A 20,667-nucleotide genomic window follows, 5' to 3' on the forward strand; every position below is an offset into this window, starting at 1 on the left:
ATCATTTGGTGAGACGAGGACCGAGACAAAACAATAAGCTGAAACCTGAAACTTGACACCAGGTTTTTGGGAGTAGGTGAGGCCTTCAAAGAAAAACTATAATCAAGTTATTAAATGACACAAAACACTATCAATTTGGTAAGTTTAATTATTGTGGAATTTGTAATTTTATTATGCATTTTCATTTTGTTTAAAAGCATAATGTGTACATAAGAATTTTCAAATACTAAAAAATTTAAATGGGCAAAAAATTATACAGAATGCATTTTGATTGATTCAAGTGGTTCATCAGTTATCCATGATGGTAAAATATTGATATGCTTAGAGTTCTCTCATTGTGATATTTTGATATACAGTTTTGTTGTTATAAAAGTGTGACATAGCAAGGTTAATGTGCAGAGGAAGTATGCACCATATTAACAAGACTAACAATATATAGATAAATATGGAATGTGTGAGCCAGTTAGATAGTTTAAAAAATTCTATGCCCTACTAATATGTCAGATATTTGTAGCTATAAATATTTTTTCAAATGACTAAGGATTTTTTCAGACATCCCTAAAAATGGTTTTGAACTGCCTTCATTTCTATTTCAGATGTCACAATCATGTGGCATTTTGCAAAACTTAGCAAAATGAAAATTTTTTTAGTAATAAAAAGTTAAAGGCAATATATTAACCTAACCACAAGAAGTTTACTGTAGTTCTAAATTCATTTGTATGATCATAATGGGTTACATTTGTGTGTGTGAAGAGATAATCAAACATCCTTATAGAGACACAAGCAATTCCAGAACTAGTAGTATGCAGAGCAAATAAATTTGGTACCAACTTAGTTTCACAAATATCACAGCAGCATGGTAAATAGTAACTTCTCTCTGATTAAGGCTAAAGTTGTTACACAAGGAAGTTAGCCTGCAGCTCACAACTCAGCCTCTTCCCTCTCAGTTGTTAAGATGAAAGCAATCTCAGTGTATGAATCAACACAGAGACAGATTCTATTTTGTTTCAGACATAATTCTGGAAGAAATGGCAGTTCTCATCAGACAATATGGGAGCTTACCTCCTGCAGGCACTCCATGGTGCAATGACCTTGTGAAATATAGCTTGACATATCAGGTGGTATCATGTGGTAAAGACTGACCCAGACACCAGTTTCAATAACTCCAGCATCATATTTCCTCAACACAGGTGTATAGAGCAGCTTTAAACCAGAGCTGTCTATACATCCTACAAAAATAAACAATGGTTAAGCGGATAAATCAGAAGACTAAATTTATCTAACTAATGAGATTCATTCACCTGAATCTGATTTTTTTTTAATTGTTTGAACAAAAGGAGAAACAGACTTTTCCACAAATATACCTTGCTCATTAGATGAGCTTCTTCCAACTTATATATTTAAATCACAGTGCAATCATAATGGTAACAGAAGTGGTGTAAAAAAATGTAAATTAGATTGACACAAGATTATTTATTTCACAGAGGGGTATGATAGTGTAGTGGTTATGTTACTGGAGTAGTAATCCAAAGGCCTATACTAATAATCAAGAAAACAGGAGTTCAAATCCCACCATGGCAGTTTGAAAATTTGAATTGTGATATAAAAAAATCTGGAAATAAAAATTACCACAAAGCTGTCTGGTTGTCATAAAAACACACTGGTTTACAGAAGGAAACCTGACATTCTGGACTGTTCAAATGTGACTCCAGACTCTTAACTGCCTAGCAACCCATTCAGTTGTATCAAGCCACTACCACCTGCACCTTCTCAAGGCACCTAGAGATGGGCAATAATTGTCAGCCGTTGCCAGTGACACACACATCTCGAGAATTAATTTTAAAAAAAGACAAACATAACAAGCAAGTTTGAAAGGTAAGACACTGAATGACAACAGGTAGTTCACTGAAATAAAATTTAAAAAATCTCAAACCAAAATGGGTCCGAATGTAGGTCATTTACCAAAACATGTTATACTTATATCTCTTTACTGTTGGTGTATGGGAATTTTAGAGTTGGAGTGCAATGATGGTTGGCCTCTGGATGGCCTATCTAGATTACATTAGGCATGGTTGTAATTTAACTCCAATTTTAATTCTTTGCCTTATACTTGAAGAGAGACAGTTATCTTGAATAATTTATATATATATATATATATATATTTATTGTTTTTAGGGAAAACACTTTTGAAATATTTCCTGCCCTTCTTTACGGGGGTGTCCACACCATATGCCACAGAAGATCAAGATGCTGGATGAGGCATCTGCAAAAAGTCTCTACCAATTCAGCTCCAAATTCACCTAGGAATTGTACAAATTTAATCCAGGATTAGTCTCAATTTCGATGAGGAATTCACTGGCTTCTCCAATGACACCTCCTCTTGGTGTCACAACTGAGATAAGGAATCCAGTATGTGGGGAATTGTGGCTATGCATTTACAATGGCATAGCATGTTAAGGTTACAATAAACTGTGCCATCACTTTACATTCAAACCCAAGTTTTTAATTCAGTGTATTCTTGTGTTTTAAAAATATCCATCCCAAAACAAACTATGATCATAGTTTTATATCATAGCAGAATTATAAAATGTTTCACTTTATACAAGCTAGTAAAGTATTTTATGATACTTTACTTTATTCTTGATCCACTTTACTTGCCATTTATCTTCATGAACATTTTCCATTTATGGTCCCTATTAGTTTTTGTTGTGTTTACATCTAGCAAATAATTGAAATTCCTGTTTCAGTTAAGAGGTAAGTTAGGATTCTTGCAATTTTAAACTGGGGTATACTAACACTCAGAGTATCTGTAGTTAGTTAATTAGATAGCCAGCTTAAACTGGTTTCTGAGCTCTAGCAGAGCTGACACAGCATTGTTTCCAGAGTATAAATTCAGGAGACTCTCAGTGCTGCTTGTCTGCATTGATTGCTGCTGGAGGGCACAGAGTGTTAAGAAGGGAGTTTGGGAAGGAGGGAAACTATAAATTAAGAAAATAAATTTGAGTGCAAAGAGTGTAAAGTGGAAGTTTGGTGCATGAGGGAGAGCTCCTTTCTTCTACCTTTTTTCAGCCTCCAGTAGCTGCCTCTCTCTTCGGTAAAAGGGAAGAAGTTGATTGGTGAGTAACTGGTAAGTTATTTTATTTTTCATTGTAATAAGGTTTTAAAGTTATGATATGGCAGGTCAGCTTGGCCAACTGGAATGTACGTCCTACGGTATGTGGGAAATCATGGATGCACCACATGTCCTAGATGAATACATCTGCAGGAAGTGTCACCAGCTGCAGAAGCTCGAGCTCCAGGTTTCGGAACTCGAATGACGGCTGGAGTCACTGTTCTGCATCCATGGGGCAGAGGACTACGTGGATAGCATGTTTAGGGAGGTGGTCACACCGCAGGTTAGGAGCATGCAGAGGGAATGGGTGACTGTCAGGCAGTGTAAGAGAACCAGGCAAGCAGTGCAGGAGTCCCCTGAGTCTATCTTGCTTGCTAATCAGTTTTCCATTTTAGATACTGGTAAGGGTGATGGTTCCTCTGGGGAGTGCAGCCAGTGCAAAGTCTGTGGCACCACGGGTGGCTCAGCTGCACAGGAGGGCAGGAAGAATAGAGGAAGAGCAATAGTGAAAGGGGATTAGATAGTCAGGTGATCAGACAGGCATTTCTGCGGCAGTAAACGTGATTCCAGGATGGTGTGTTGCCTCCCTGGTGCCAGGGTCAAGGATGTCACGGAGCAGCTGCTGGACATCCTTCTGGGGGAAGGTGAACAACCAGAGGTCGTGGTCCACATTAGTACCAAAGACATAGGTAGGAAGAGGGATGAGGTCCTGAAAGCAGATTTTAGGGAGTTAGGAAGGAAATTAAAAAGCAGTGATCTCAGGATTACTCCCAGCGCCATGTGCTAGTGAGCATAGGAATCGGAGGATAGATCGATTGAACACATGGCTGGAGATTTGGTATAGGAGGGAGGGCATCAGATTTGAGGCATTGGGACTGGTTCTGGGGCAGGTGGGACTTGGACAAGATGGACAGGCTACACCTTAACAGGACGGGAAGTAATATCCTCGCAGGGAGATTTGCTAGTGCTGTTGGGGAGAGTTTAAACGAGCTTGTCAGGGGGATGGGAATCTGAGGGGTAGCTCAAATTGGAAGGAAGTAAAGCTCGTAACAGGAGGTAGAAAAGTAGTAAGTGACATTAGAAGGCAGGCGAAACAAAGGCGCGCATTAACTAGGCTTAGAATGCAGAATAATGTCAAGAACACAAGGTTAAGGGTACTCTACTTGAATGCATGGAGCATTCGCAACAAGGTAGATGCTTTAAAAGCCCAAATAGAGGTAAATGGGTATGATCTAATTGCCATAACGGAAACGTGGCTGCAGGGTGATCAAGACTGGAAACTGAATATTCAAGGATATTCTACATTTAAGAAGGATAGGCAAAAAGGAAAAGGAGGTGGTGTTGCATTGATAATAAGGGATGGGATCAGAACATTAGTAAGGGAGGATCTCAGATCGGACGAACAAAATGTGGAATCTGTTTGGGTGGAGCTAAGAAACTGCAAGGGGCAGCAAACATTGGTAGGAGTTGTTGATAGGCCACCAAACAGTAGTGGTAGTATGGCGCATGTGGGTTACTAAAAAGGTAATAAAAAGAGCAAAGGTAAATTATGAAAGAAAACTAGCGTAAAATATAAAAACGGATAGCAAAAGCTTCTATAAGTATAGAAAAGGGAAGAGAGTAGCTAAAGTGAATGTTGGTCCCTTGGAAGATGTGACTGGGGAGTTAATAGTGGGGAACACAGAAATGGCAGAGACACTAAATCAGTATTTTGCCTCCGTTTTCATGGTGGAGGACACTAGTACCATCCCAATAGTAGCAGGTAATGCAGAGGTTATAGAAAGGGAGGAACTTAGAACAATCATCATCACTAGGGAAAAAGTACTGAGCTAACTATTGGGATTGAAGGCAGACAAGTCCCCGGGGCCCGTTGGCCTACATCCTACATTAAAGGAAGTGGCAGCGGAGATAGTGGATCCATTGGTTATAATATTCCAAAATTCCATGGATGCGGGAAAGGCTCCACTGGATTGGAAAAATACTAATATGACGTATTCAAAAAGGGAGGGAGGCAGAAAATAGGAAACAATAGACCAGTTAGTTTAACATCTGTCATTGGGAAATTGTTGGAATCCATTAGTAAGGAAGTAATAAGAGGACATTTAGAAAGTCAAAACGCAATCCATCAGAGTCAGCATGGTTTTATGAAGGGTAAATCATGTTTGACTAATTTGCTAAAGTTCTTCAAAGATGTAACAAGTCAAGTGGATAATGGGGATCCTGTAGCTGTAGTATATCTGGACTTCCAGAAGGCATTTGATAAGGTGCCGCACAAAATGTTAATACACAAGGTAAGATCACATGGGGTTAGGGGCAATTTATTAGCTTGGATAGAGGATTGGCTAACCAACAGAAAACAGAAAGTCAGGATAAATGGGTCCTTTTCTGGTTGGCAAGAGGTAACTAGTGGGGTGCCACAGGGTTCGGTCCTCGGGCCCCAACTATTTACAATCTATATTAATGACTTGGATGCAGGGATAGAAGGTACTATAGCCACATTTTCAGATGACACTAAAATAGGTGGGATAGTAAGCTGCAATAAAGAAATAAGAAATTTACAAATGGATATGGTTAGGTTAGGTGAATGGGCCAAAATTTGGCAGATGGAGTTTAACGTGGATAAGGGTGAGGTTATCCGTTTTGGTCGGAAGAATAGAAAAGCAAATTATTATCTAAATGGAGAGAAACTTCAGAGTGCTTTGGTGCAGAGGGATCTGGGTGTCCCCGTGCATGAATTGCAGAAAACTAGTATGCTGGTGCAGCAGGTAATATGGAAGGCAAATGGAAATTTGGCATTTATTGCTAAAGGAATAGGGTATAAAAGTAGGGAAGTGTTGCAACTGTACAAAGCATTAGTGTGACCGCACCTGGAGCATTGCGTACAGTTTTGGTCCCCTTATTTGAGGAGGGATGTAATTGCATTGGAGGCAGTTCAGAGGTGGTTCACTAGATTGATTCCAGGGATGAGGGGTTTGTCTTATGAAGAGAGATTGAGCAGTTTAAGCTTTTACTCTCTAAAGTTTAGAAGAATGGGAGGAGATCTAATTGAGGTATATAAGATGATTAAGGGGATTGACAAAGTAGACGAGGAGAGGATGTTTCCTCTGGTGGGGCAATCCAGAATGAGAGGTCTGACTTTTAGGATAAGGGGTAGCAGATTTAAAACAGAGATGAGGAGAAATTACTTCTCAAAGGGTCTTGAGTCTGTGGAATTCATTACCCCAGAGTGCGGTGGATATTGGGACATTGAGTAAATTTAAGGAGGAGATAGACAGATTTTTAATTAGTGATGGGTTGAAGGGTTATGGAGAACTGGCAGGAAAGTGGAGTTGAGGCCGAGATGAGATCAACCATGATCGTATTGAATGGTGGAGTAGGCTCAAGGGGCTGAATTGCCTACTCCTGCTCCTAGTTCTTATGTTCTTAATCAGGAGATTAGAGAAGCATGTGACATGGGTAATACAGTAATCATGGGTGACTTCTATATGCATATAGATTGGGTAAACCTAATGAACACTAATGCTGTGGAGGACAAGTTTCTGGAGTGTATTAGGTATGGTTTTCTAGAGCAGTATGTTGAGGAACCGACTAGAGAACAGGCTATTTTAGATCTAGTTTTATGTAATGAGAAATGGCTAACCAATAATCTTATTGTAAAAGAACCTTTAGGGGTGAATGACCATAATATGATAGAATTTTACGTTATGTTTGAAAGTGAGGTAGTCCAATCTGAAGCCAGGGTTATAAATTTGAACAAAGCAAATTATGAAGGTATGAGGGGCAAACTGGCTGAGGTGGATTGGGAAAATACATTAAAAGGTATGGCAGTACATAGGCAATGGATAGTCTTTAAAGAAATATTACATAGTTTACAGCAACTATACATTCCTTTAAGGGACAAAAACCCCAAATGCAAAGGCAGTCAACCGTGGATAACTAAGCAAGTTAAGGATTGTATAAGATTAAAAGAAAAGGCCTATAAAATTGCCAGAAATAGTAGTAAACCTGAGGATTGGGAGAATTTTAGAATACAGCAAAGGAAGACCAAGAAACTGATAAAGAAAGGGAGAATAGAATATGAATGTAAGCTAGTACAAAATGTAAAAATGGACTGTAAAAGCTTCTACAGGTACGTAAAAAGGAAACTTTTGTCTAAGACAAATGTGGGTCCATTACAGGCACAGTCAGGAGAATTTATAATGGGGAATAGAGAAATGGCAGAGAAGCTAAATGATTACTTTGTGTCTGTCTTCACTGAGGAAGGTACAAGAAATCTTAGAATTAGAGATCCAAGGGATTAGGGGGAACGAGGAATTGAAGGAAATTAGTATTAGTAAGAAGGTTGTATTGGAGAAATTAATGGGGCTGAAGGTTAATAAGTCCCCAGGACCTGATATTCTATATCCCAGAGTGTTGAAAGAGGTAGCTATGAAGATAGTAGATGACTTGGTGATCATCTTCCAAAATTCTATAGATACTGGAGCGGTTCCTGCGATTGGAAGGTCACAAATGTCACCCCACGATTTAAGAAGGGAGGGAGAGAGAAAACAGGGTATTACAGACCTGTTAGCCTTACATCAGTCATTGGGAAAATGCTGGAACCTAGTCTAAAGGATGTTATAAATGGACACTTGAATAATAATGATCTGATTGGGCATAATCAACATGGATTTATAAATGGAAAACCAAGTTTGATGAACCTGTTGGAGTTTTTTGAGGATGTTACGAACAGAATTGATAAAGGAGAGTTGGTGGATATTGTATACTTGGATTTTCAGAAGGCTTTTGATAAAGTACCCCACAGGAGGTTGGTTAGCAAAATTAAAGCACATGGGATAGGAGATAATATACTGGTATGGATTAAGGATTGGTTAATAGGCAGAAAGCAGAGAGTAGGTATAAACAGGTCATTCTCACATTGGCAGACTGACTAATGGGGTAGCACAGGGATCAGTGCTTGTGCTCCACCTGTTCACACTATATATCAATGATTTGGATGTGGGAACCAAATGTAGTATTTCCAAGTTCGCGGACGACACGAAACTAGGTTAGAATGTGTGTTGTGAGGAAGATGCAAAGTGGCTTCAAGGAGATTTGGACAGACTTAGTGAATGGGCTAGAACGTGGCAGATGGAATATAAAGTGGAAAAATGTGAGGTTATCCACTTTGGTAGGAGGAATAGATGTGCAGAGTATTTCTTAAATGGTAAGAGATTAGAAAGTGCAGATGTACAAAGGGACCTGGGTCTCCTTGTCAATAAGTCACTGAAAGCTAACATGCAGGTGCAGCAAGCAATTAAGAAGGCTAATGGTAGGTTAGCCTTTATCGCAAGAGGATTTGAGTAGAGGATAGTGAAGTCTTGCTTCAATTGTATAGACCCTTGGTTAGACCACACTTGGAGTACTATGTGCAGTTTTGGTCCCCTTACCTTAGGAAGGATATTATTGCCATAGAGGGACTGCAGCAAAGGTTCACCAGACTTGTTCCCAGGATGACGGGACTGTCCTATGAAGAGAGATTGGGGAAACTGGGCCTGTATTCTCTAGAGTTGTGAAGAATGAGAGGTGATCTCATTGAAAGCTACACAATACTTAAAGGGATAGACAGGGTTGATGCATCTAAGATGTTTCCCTTGGTTGGGGAGTCTAGAACCAGGGGACACAATTTCAAAATAAGGGGGAAGCCACTTAAGACAGAGATGAGGAAAGATTTCTTTACTCAGAGAGTTGTGAATCTTTGGAATTCTCTACCCCAGAGGGCTGTGGAAACTCAGTCATTGAGTATGTTTAAAGCAGAGATTGACAGATTTCTAAATACAAATGGCATAAGGGGATATGAGGATAGTGTGGGAAAAAGGCATTGAAATGGATGATCAACCACGATCATATTGAATGGCGGGGCAGGATCGATGGACTGAATGGCCTATTCCTGCTCCTATGTGCCTATCCTTCTCCTCTACCTCTCCAAACCCTTATCCATGTCTTTATTAATGCCTTTGTAAATGCTCTCATAAGGTTCAACTCCTCTGCCCTTCACAAGCTCCAATTAATTCAACCTTCATGATCCCTGGCCTCTTTCACGCTAAATCCAGGACTCATTATACTTGTTCTTGCAAAGCTGCTCTGGACCCTCATTCCTCAGCATATTTCAAGATCCTTGTTATTAACATTACTCCATTCTTATTCCTAGTATCTCCACCTGAGCAATTCCCAATCATATAACGTAGCATTCACCCTCTTTTCCTCCAACTCTAGTTCATTCATTGTCCCCTACCGCCACTCTACCTTTAATTGTGATCCTTTAATCATTAAACCCCTGTCCTCTGAAACTCCTCTTAACCTTCTCCACTTCTTTCAAAAATCTCTTTAAATGCCAAGCTTTTAGCAGTGCATTTTGTCCACCTCTTAATTGCTCCTCACCTCATTAAATGTTCTCTTTCACTTGACTGTTAAGTGACCAGAGATGTTCTCCTTTGTGAAGGGTGCCAAATGGAAATATTAATTTCGTTGTGTGGAACTCTGCCTGAGACTTTGACTGAGATTGCTACTAACAACTTTTAAAAAACAGAACAGTGAGCAGCCAAGATGACCACACACAATTTGCACATGAGAAGCCAAAGGCTGGCTGGATTACCCAGTCTAGCCAGAACAATGGGGCACTCTCTGATTAAATTACCTGAAATCGTTTTGTCAACATGGTTGTCAAAAGCCCTCGACACCTATTGACTGTGGAAGAGCCAAATCCCCCTACCAAGTATGTTTGACCAGCTTGAGAGGAGAACCTTATTCCAGAAGCTTCTGTTTCAAACAAAGAGGTGGTTACATCACATGACTGCTAATGTAACTCTGGGGGATGAATTTTACCAGCCCCTCAATGGCAGGGGTCATGGCAGGGGGCCTGTATAATTCCGCCGGCAAAGGCCCACCATGACTCCGTTGGAGTTCCGAGGAGGGACACTGGTGGCGAGAGGGGAAGAACAAAATTATCAGGGCAGCAAGGGGTTGGGGGGTAACGGGGAATACTATCCCTATTTGTTGCAGGAATGGTGGGAAGGGGTTGAGGGTCAAACGGAATACATTTTGGGGGAGAAAGTTCGGGATATAAATAAAAGTTTTTTCTGGGAAGACAGAGCAATTTATATATAGATTACCCATTGCGGGGTGGGAGATGGGATCAAGAGTTGTCCTAAAATTTTATTTTTATTTCCCGGAGACCGGGATCTTTAAAAATGTAAATGTCACTGAAGGGCTTTAAGCCCTTTAAAAATGGCACTGGTGCCTGCGCGGTGGCGCCAACCCCGTTGCCCGGGATACGGTGGCCGCCCCCTCTACATCATTGGGGGTGGACACTCCGCCCCCTCCATTTAAATCAGCCCCTGCGCGTTTGTGAATTGGTAATTATGAATGGGAGTACGTGAATTCGGTCTCAGAAGGCAGACTGTAACTGTAAGCGAGCAAGAGAGCTTCAATCTCTCTCCCCAGCCCTATCTTCAGCAAAGCTGCAGAGATGCCTCAGCTACAAACCTACAGCCCAGCACAGCCAGCAACCAGCGGACACAGATAATGCCCCTCTTCCGCCTTCTGGAACCTGAGAAGCAAGCCTGAACCATGTGAGGCCCAGCGAGGACTTCAGGACTACAACTTCAACTTAGGACCCTGGGACTAAACTTCAGGTTTTAAATTCCATTTATTATGGACTTTATGACTCAGCAATGACCACCTATGGCAAACGTGTGAAGCGGAATGCAGACTGATTTCAATCTCACTTTGAAAAGCTGGAATCTGTCATAGCCGCTAAGCGCATTGCACTGTTGAACTACAAGAAAGCCCCCAGCGAGTAAACATCCGTAGCAATTAAAGCAGCCAGAAGCGCTGCACAAAGAACAGCCAGGCGCTGCGCAAATGACTACTGCCAACACCTATGCAGTCATATTCAGCTGGCTTCTGACACTGGAAACATCAGAGGAATGTATGATGGCATTAAGAGAGCTTTTGGGCCAACCATCAGGAAGATCACCCCCCTCAAATCTAAATCAGGGGACACAATTACTGACCAACACAAGCAAATGGACCGCTGGGTGGAGCACTACCTAGAACTGTACTCCAGGGAAAATGTTGTCACTGAGACCGCCCTCAATGCAGCCCAGTCTCTGCCAGTCATGGATGAGCTGGACGAACAGCCAACAAAATCGGAACTCAGTGATGCCATTGATCCTCTAGCCAGTGGAAAAGCCCCTGGGAAGGACGGCATTACCCACGAAATAATCAAGAGTGCCAAGCCTGCTATACTCTCAGCACTCTACGAACTGCTTTGCCTGTGTTGGGATGAGGGAGCAGTACCACAGGACATGCACGATGCCAATACCCTCCATAAGAACAAGGGTGACCGCGGTGACTGCAACAACTACCGTGGAATCTCCCTGCTCAGCATAGTCTTTTTTTATTCATTCATGGGATGTGGGCGACGCTGGCTAGGCCAGCATTTATTGCCCATCCCTAATTGCCCTTGAGAAGGTGGTGGTGAGCTGCCTTCTTAAACCGCTGCAGTCTATTTGGGGTAGGTATACCCACAATGCTGTTAGGAAGGGAGTTCCAGGATTGTGACCCAGCGACAGTGAAGGAACGATGATATAGGTCCAGGTCAGGATGGTGTGTGACTTGGATGGGAACTTGCAGCTGGTGGTGTTCCCATGTATTTGCTGCCCTTGTCCTTCTAGTTGGTAGAGGTCGCGTGTTTGGAAGGTGCTGTCCAAGGAGCCTTGGTGCATTGCTGCAGTGCATCTTGTAGTTGATACACACTGCTGCCACTGTGCGTCGGTGGTGGAGGGAGTGAATGTTTGTGAATGGGGTGCCAATCAAGCGGGCTGCTTTGTCCTGGATGGTGTCGAGCTTATTGAGTGTTGCTGGAGCTGTACCCATCCAGGCAAGTGGAGAGTATTCCATCACACTCCTGGTGCCTTGTAGATGGTGGACAGGCTTTGGGGAGTCAGGAGGTGAGTTACTCGCCGCAGGATTCCTAGCCTCTGACCTGCTCTTGTAGCCACGGTATTTATATGGCTACTCCAGTTCAGTTTCTGGTCAATGGTAGCCCCTAGGATGTTGATAGTGGGGGATTCAGTGATGGTAATGCCGTTGAATGTCAAGGCGAGATGGTTAGATTCTCTCTTGTTGGAGATGGTCATTGCCTGGCACTTGCGTGGCGCAAATGTTACTTGCCACTTATCAGCCCAAGCCTGGATATTGTCCAAGTCTTGCTGCATTTCTACACGGACTGCTTCAATATCTGAGGAGTTGCGAATGGTGCTGAACATTGTGCAATCATCAGCGAACATCCCCACTTCTGACCTTATGATTGAAGGAAGGCCATTGATGAAGCAGCTGAAGATGGTTGGGCCCAGGACACTACCCTGAGGAACTCCTGCAGTGATGTCCTGGAGCTGAGATGATTGACCTCCAACAACTACAACCATCGTCCTTTGCATTAGGTATGACTCCAGCCAGTGGAGGGTTTTCCCCCTGATTCCCATTGATTTCAGTTTTGCTAGGGCTCCTTGATGCCATACTCAGTCAAATTCTGCCATGATGTTAAGGGCAGTCACTCTCACCTCACCTCTTGAGTTCAGCTCTTTTGTCGATGTTTGAACCAAGGCTGTAATGAGGTCAGGAGCTGAGTGGCCCTGGCAGAACCCAAACTGAGCATCACTGAGCAGGTTATTGCTAAGCAAGTGCCGCTTGATGGCACTGTTGATGACACCTTCCATCACTTTACTGATGATTCAGAGTAGGCTGATGGGGCAGTAATTGGCCAGGTGGGACTTGTCCTGCTTTTTGTGTACAGGACATACCTGGGCAATTTTCCATATTGCAGGGTAGATGCCAGTGTTGTAGCTGTACTGGAACAGCTTGCCTAGGGGCGCGGCAAGTGGAATCTCCCTGCTCAGCATATTGGGGGAAGTCTTCACTGGAGTCGCTTTAAACAGGCTTCAGAAGCTGGCTGAGCGTGTCTACCCTGAGGCATAGTGTGGCTTTTGAGCAGAGAGATCCACCATTGACATGCTGTTTTCCCTTCGCCAGCTACAGGAGAAATGCCGCGAACACCAGATGCCCCTCTACGTTGCTTTCATTGATCACACCAAAGCCTTTGACCTCGTCAGCAGACGTGGTCTCTTCAGACTACTAGCAAAGAACGGATGTCCACCAAAGCTACTAAGTATCATCACCTCATTCCATGACAATATGAAAGGCACAATTCAGCATAGCGGCGCCTCATCAGACCCCTTTCCTATCCTGAGTGGTGTGAAACAGGGCTGTGTTCTCGCACCTACACTGTTTGGGATCTTCTTCTCCCTGCTGCTCTCACATGCGTTCAAGTCTTCAGAAGAAGGAATTTTCCTCCACACAAGATCAGATGGCAGGTTGTTCAACCTTGCTCGTCTAAGAGCGAAGACCAAAGTACGGAAAGTCCTCATCAGGGAACTCCTCTTTGCTGATGATGCTGCACTAACATCCCACACTGAAGAGTGTCTGCAGAGACTCATCGACAGGTTTGCGGCTGCCTGCAACGAATTTGGCCTAACCATGAGCCTCAAGAAAATGTCAGGACGTCAGAAATGCTCCATCCATCAATATCAGCGACCACGCTCTGGAAGTAGTTCAAGAGTTCACCTACCTAGGCTCAATTATTCCCAGTAAACTGTCTCTCGGTGCAGAAATCAACAAGCGCATGGGAAAGGCTTCCACTGCTATGTCCAGACTGGCCAAGAGAGTGTGGGAAAATGGCGCACTGACACGGAACACAAAAGTCCGAGTATATCAAGCCTGTGTCCTCAGTACCTTGCTCTACGGCAGCGAGGCCTGGACAACATATGTCAGCCAAGTCTCAACTCATTCCATCTTAGCTGCCTCCGGAGAATCCTTGGCATCAGGTGGCAGGACTCCACCGTATCTCCAACACAGAAGTCCTCGAGGCGGCCAACATTCCCAGCATATACACCCGACTGAGCCAGCGGCGCTTGAGATGGCTTGGTCATGTGAGATGCATGGAAGATGGCAGGATCCCCAAGGACACATTGTACAGCGAGCTCGTCACTGGTATCAGACCCACCGGCCGTCCATGTCTCCGCTTTAAAGACGTCTGCAAACACGACATGAAGTCCTGTGACATTGATCACAAGTTGTGGGAGTCAGTTGCCAGTGATCGCCAGAGCTGGCGGACAGCCATAAAGTGTGGCGAGTCGAAGAGACTTAGCAGTTGGCAGAGAAAAAGACAGAAGCGCAAGGGGAGAGCCAACTGTGTAACAGCCCCAACAACCAATTTTATCTGCAGCGCCTGTGGAAGAGTCCGTCACTCTAGAATTGGCCTTTATAGCCACTCCAGGCGCTACTCCACAAACCACTGAACACCTCTAGGCGCTTACCCATTGTCTCTCGAGACAAGGAGGCCAAAGAAGAAAAGATTATGGACTTTACTCCAATCTCCCAACTCTGTTTTTCCCTCTATAATCTACTTGTGCGTGTCTATGTGCCTCTCGTGCGAATGTGTGCGTGGATGTGTCATGTATTTTAGTAATTTTAATCAGTTTAGAGTGTTAAGGTTAATAAACTTACATCTTTCTTGTTTAAACTGAAGAAAACCTGTCTGATTGGTTCATGTGCTATTATATTAGAGGGACAGGAGCAAGTGCTCACTGAGGTGGTTAAGTTAAATCACTGTATTAAAAAGAAAAACCCTGATGAAGGGGCGAAACCCTGAGACCCCTTCTTCACCTGGTCGTAACAAGGTCAATATGCAAATATAAGTTATTGTTGAACAACATTTTATGGAGCTGCAAAAAAAGCATCTTACAACACAAACAAGATGTAAAGGTAACAGGGTTGTGGTGGTGGGTGATTTTAACTTCCCCTATATTGACTGGGACTCACTTAATGCTAGGGGCTTGGATGGGGCAGAATTTGTAAGGAGCATCCAGGAGGGCTTCTTGAAACAGTATGTAGATAGTCCAACTAGGGATGGGGCCATTCTGGACCTGGTATTGGGGAATGAGCCCGGCCAGGTGGTCGAAGTTTCAGTGGGGGAGCATTTCGGGAGCAGTGACCATAATTCCATAAGTTTTAAGGTACTTGTGGATAAGGATATGAGTAGTCCTCGGGTGAAGGTGCTAAATTGGGGGAAGGCTAATTATAACGATATTAGGCAGGAACTGAAGAATTTAGATTGGGGCAGCTGTTTGAGGGTAAATCAACATCTGACATGTGGGAGTCTTTCAAACGTCAGCTGATTAGAATCCAGGACCAGCATGTTCCTGTGAGGAAGAAAGACAAGTTTGGCAAGTTTCGGGAAGCTTGGATAACACAGGATATTGTGAGCCTAGTCAAAAAGAAAAAGGAAGCATTTGTAAGGGCTGGAAGGCTAGGAACAGACGAAGCACTTGAGGAATATAAAGACAGTAGAAAGGAACTTAAGCAAGGAGTCAGGAGGGCTAAAAGGGGTCATGAAAAGTCATTGGCAAACAGGATTAAGGAAAATCCCAAGGCTTTTTATATGTATAGAAAGAGCAAGAGGGTAACCAGGGAAAGGGTTGGCCCACTCAAGGTCAGAGATGGGAATCTATGTGTGGAGCCAGAGGAAATGGGCGAGGTGCTAAATGAGTACTTTGCATCAGTATTCACCAAAGAGAAGGACTTGGTGGATGATGAGCCTAGGGAAGGGAGTGCAGATAGTCTCAGCCATCTCATTATCAAAAAGGAGGAGATGTTGGGTGTCTTGCAAAGCATTAAGGTAGATAAGTCCCCAGGACCTGATGGGATCTACCCTAGAATACTGAGGGAGGCAAGGGAAGAAATTACTGGGGCCTTGACAGAAATCTTTGGATCCTCATTGGCTCCAGGTGAGGTCCCAGAGGACTGGAGAATAGCCAATCTTTTTCCTTTGTTTAAGAAAGGATAATCCAGGAAATTATAGGCCGGTGAGCCTTACGTCAGTGGTAGGGAAACTATTAGAGAGGATTATTCGGTACAGGATTTACTCCCATTTGGAAACAAACAAACTTATTAGCGAGAGACAGCATGGTTTTGTGAAGGGGAGGTCGTGTCTTACTAATTTGATTGAGTTTTGTGAGGAAGTGACGAAGATGATTGATGAAGGAAGGGCAGTGGATGTTATCTATATGGACTTTAGTAAAGCCTTTGACAAGGTCCCGCATGGCAGACTGGTACAAAAGGTGAAGTCACACGGGATCAGAGGTGAGCTGGCAAGATGGATACAGAACTGGCTCGGTCATAGAAGACAGAGGGTATCAGTGGATGGGTGTTTTTCTGAATGGAGGGATGTGAATAGTGGTGTTCCGCAGGGATCAGTGCTGGGACCTTTGCTGTTTGTAGTATATATAAATGATTTGGAGGAAAATGTAGCTGGTCTGATTAGTAAGTTTGTGGATGACACAAAGGTTGGTGGAGTTGCGGATAATGATGAGGATACAGCAGGACATATATCGGTTGGAGACTTGGGCGGAGAAATGGCAGATGGAGTTTAATCCGGACAAATGTGAGGTAATGCATTATGGAAGGTCTAATGCAGGTGGGAGGTATACAGTAAATGGCAGAACCCTTAGGAGTATTGACAGGCAGAGAGATCTGGGCATACAGGTCCACAGATCACTGAAAGAGGCAACGCAGGTGGATAAGGTAGTCAAGAAGGCACACGGCATGCTTGCCTTCATCGGTCGGGGCATAGAGTATAAAAATTGGCAAGTCATGTTGCAGCTGTACAGAACCTTAGTTAGGCCACACTCAGAATATTGCGTGCAATTCTGGTCGCCACACTACCAGAAGGACATGGAGGCTTTGGAGAGGGTACAGAGGAGGTTTACCAGGATGTTGCCTGGTATGGAGGGCATTAGCTATGAGGAGAGGTTGGAAAAACTCGGATTGATTTCACTGGAACGACGGAGGTGGAGGGGCGACATGATAGAGGTTTACAAAGTTATGAGCGGCATGGACAGAGTGGATAGTCAGAAGCTTTTTCCCAGGGTGGAAGAGTCAATTACTAGGGGACATAGGTTTAAGGTGCGAGGGGCAAAGTTTATAGGGGATGTGCGAGGCAAGTTTTTTTTACACAGAGGGTGGGTGAGTGCCTGGAACTTGCTGCCAGGGGAGATGGTGGAAGCAGATACGATAGCAACGTTTAAGAGACATCTTGACAAATACATGAATAGGAAGGGAATAGAGGGATATGGGCCCCGGAAGTGCAGAAGTTGTTAGTTTAGGCAGGCATCAAGATCGGCACAGGCTTGGAGGGCCGAATGGCCTGTTCCTGTGCTGTATTGTTCTTTGTTCTTTGTTCAATCTGCTTAATCAAGTCTACTATAAATATAAGCAGAGTTGTCCAACAAATGGCCCACGGACCAGCATCTGCCCCGCCGACAGTTTCCATCCGGCCCGCCAATCTATTTGTGGCCTCGCTCTGATTGATGGCTTCCCTGTATGCCAAGTGAAGGCGGGACCTGCGTCTTACAGGTGGAAGACCACTGTCTGTGATTGGTCACTCTCTGTGACTCACATGGACTGCCCGGGTGGTGTTAGCCCTGATTGGTGGAATGTAGCACAGGTGTCCAAGGACCCACAGGCCGCCCCTGCTGCTTTTGTACTTCAGTAAATGTCCTGTATTCTGCCTCCACTTCCCCTAACCTAAATAAAACAGGCATGGTAAATATCCGATTGTGGGAATGGCTGCTGTGGCGAGCAGGTAGCAGGGAGCAGAGAGTGGAGTATACCGAGTGGGAGCATGGAGCAAGGGTGACACAGAGACAGAGAGAGGGGGAGACAGAGATGGGGAGGGGAGAGAGAGGGAGAGAGGAGAGGGGAGGAGAAGGGAGTGGAACAGAGGGGGAGGGAGAGAGGAGAGGAGGGCGAGTGAGGGGGCAGGAGGGAGATGGGGGAGAGTTGGGGGGTGGGGGTGGGGGAGAGAGACAGAGACACACATACAGAGAGCACAGGGAGAGAGGAGAGATCAAGAACTCTCCTGACAGATGGACATCTATCCAGAATACTCCTCATCGCTACATTAAATGTGCAGGCAGAGACTGACTGCTTATGCAAGTAAAAACAATGCCAGGGATCCCACTAAAATCTGTGTTCAACATAGTGATGAGAAAGTAAGTCAATAAATTAGTCTTCTCATTTAAAGCTTCTTCACAAAAATGCACATTTGTTGTTTTGATTTAATAGTAAGATAAATTTTTAGTGCCTTTACCTATCCGAAATTTTCTCACCGGTCCCCTATGTAGGACAAAAATTGTAATGTGGCCCCTCACGCGAAAAGGTTGGTCACTCCTTAATATAAAGCTTGCTAAAAAAAAAACACTGAAAAGCTACATCATATTTCAGACAGTGTCCTTCGTGCAAATAGAAATGGTTTCAATTCCTTTTGGTGGCAGAAAATACTGTATACTACATAGCTGTACTTATTATTCAAATAAGTTCTTTGTAACTGCTTATTTGATTCCAACAGGGATCATTAATTTATTCTAAACTCTGTTCAGTCCAATTAACTTAGTTTAACTACATATATTCCATTGCCTTTCAAAGCAGTGTACCAATTTAAGACATCTAAGCACTGATTAGAATCTTGCCCCAGGATATTTAGTTACAGTAAATGATTTTTTTTGAAATTGTCAAAAGGTTTACTATGTTGAAGTAATATAAATATTGTATTCATGTGAATGATAGTGCGATGAAACTCACACATGTTCCCCAGATGTAAAGACATTCAAACTAGATTTTTATTACCAGAGCAATTTCTTTTCAAAATCTGTCAACAGCATAAATGGTCTTGCTGCATTTCTACACGGACTGCTTCAGTATCTGAGGGGTCACGAATGGTGCTGAACATTGTGCAATCATCAGCGAACATCCCCACTTCTGACCTTATGATTGAAGGAAGGTCATTGATGAAGCAGCTGAAAATGGTTGGGCATAGGATACTAGTTAAGCACAAGTGGGACTAGCGGCATTAATTAAAATGTAATTAATAAAAAATAATTAGTTAATTAAAACACTAAGAATGGCAGGGCAGGTGATGTGTTGCAGCTGCAGTTTTTTTTAAATTCATTCATGGGCTGTGGGTGTCGCTGGCTAGGCCAGCATTTATTGCCCATCCCTAATTGCCCTTGACAAGATGGCGGTGAGCTACCTTCTTGAAGCGCTGCAGACCATGTGAGTTAGGTACACCCAGGGTGCTGTTAGGGAGGGGGTTCCAGGATTTTGACCTCGCGACAGTGAAGGAATGCTGATATAGTTCCAAGTCAGGATGGTGTGTGACTTGGAGGAGAACTTGCAGGTGTTGGTGTTCCCATGAATTTGCTGCCCTTGCCCTTCTAGTTGGTAGAGGTTGCGGGTTTGGTAGGTGCTATCTAAGGGGCTTTGGTGCATTGCTGCAGTGCATCTTGTAGATGGTACAGACTGCTGCCATTGTGCGCTGGTGTTGGAGGGAGTGAATGTTTGTGAATGGGGTGTCAATCAAGCGGGCTGCTTTGTCCTGGATGGTGTCGAGCTTCTTGAGTGTTGTTGGAGCTGCACCCATCCAGGCAAGTGGAGAGTATTCCATCACACTCCTGACTTGTGCCTTGTAGATGGTGGACAGGCTTTAGGGAGTCAGGAGGTGAGTTACTCGCCGCAGGATTCCTAACCTCTGACCTGCTCTCGTAGCCACGGTATTTATATGGCTACTCCAGTTCAGTTTCTGGTCAATGGTAGCCCCTAGGATGTTGATAATGGGGGATTCAGCGATCGTAATGCCATTGAATGTCAAGGGGAGATGGTTAGATTCTCTCTTGTTGGAGATGGTCATTGCCTGGCACTTGTGTGGCGCGAATGTTACTTGCCACTTATCAACCCAAGCCTGAATATTGTCCAGTTCTTGCTGCATTTCTGCACGGACTGCTTCAGTATCTGAGGAGTTGCGAATGGTGCTGAACATTGTGCAATCATCAGCAAACATCCCCATTTCTGACCTTATGATTGAAGGAAGGTCATTGATGAAGCAGCTGAAGATGGTTGGGCCTAGGACACTATCCTGAGCGCAGAGATTTCCCCCTGATTCCCATTGACTTCAGTTTTGCCAGTATGTGGGAGTTGGTGGACGCAATGTGATTCACAACAACCACATCTGCAGCAAGTGTCTGTGGCTTGAGAAAATTTAGCTCAGAGTTAATGAGCTGGAAACCGCTTCGGACATTGCGTTGCATCAAGGAGGGGGAAAGTTACCCGGACACTTTGTTCCAGAAGAGAGTCACACCCCTTAAGCTACGATCTTCTGATTTGATCCGTGGTGAGAGACAGAAGGGTGTGACTGCGAGTGAGGCAGGTATGGGGATCCAGAAGATGGCACTGGAGGAGCCTCAGCCTCAATTGTCCAACAGGTTTAAGGTTCTTGCAGCTTGTATGGACAAGACCGGGGGCTGCAGGGTGGATGAGTGAACTGACCATGGCACTGTGGTGCAGGAAGCCATTCAAATGGGGGAGTTAATAGGAATGCAATGGTAGTACGGGACAGTATA

At 43.8% G+C, this 20,667-nt stretch overlaps 1 protein-coding gene across 1 annotated transcript in view; it reads right to left on the reverse strand.

The window, feature by feature from the left end:
- Positions 1-20,667, reverse strand: part of moxd1 (monooxygenase, DBH-like 1) — a 129,148-nt gene that overhangs the window by 25,059 nt on the left and 83,422 nt on the right. The window contains exon 7 of the mRNA XM_068018110.1: positions 1,063-1,229. Within this exon, the coding sequence (XP_067874211.1) occupies positions 1,063-1,229 (167 nt within the window). The remainder of the gene's footprint in view (positions 1-1,062; positions 1,230-20,667) is intronic.

The sequence above is a fragment of the Heterodontus francisci genome, chromosome 3 (genome assembly GCF_036365525.1).
Source record: "Heterodontus francisci isolate sHetFra1 chromosome 3, sHetFra1.hap1, whole genome shotgun sequence".
Lineage (NCBI taxonomy): Eukaryota > Metazoa > Chordata > Chondrichthyes > Heterodontiformes > Heterodontidae > Heterodontus > Heterodontus francisci.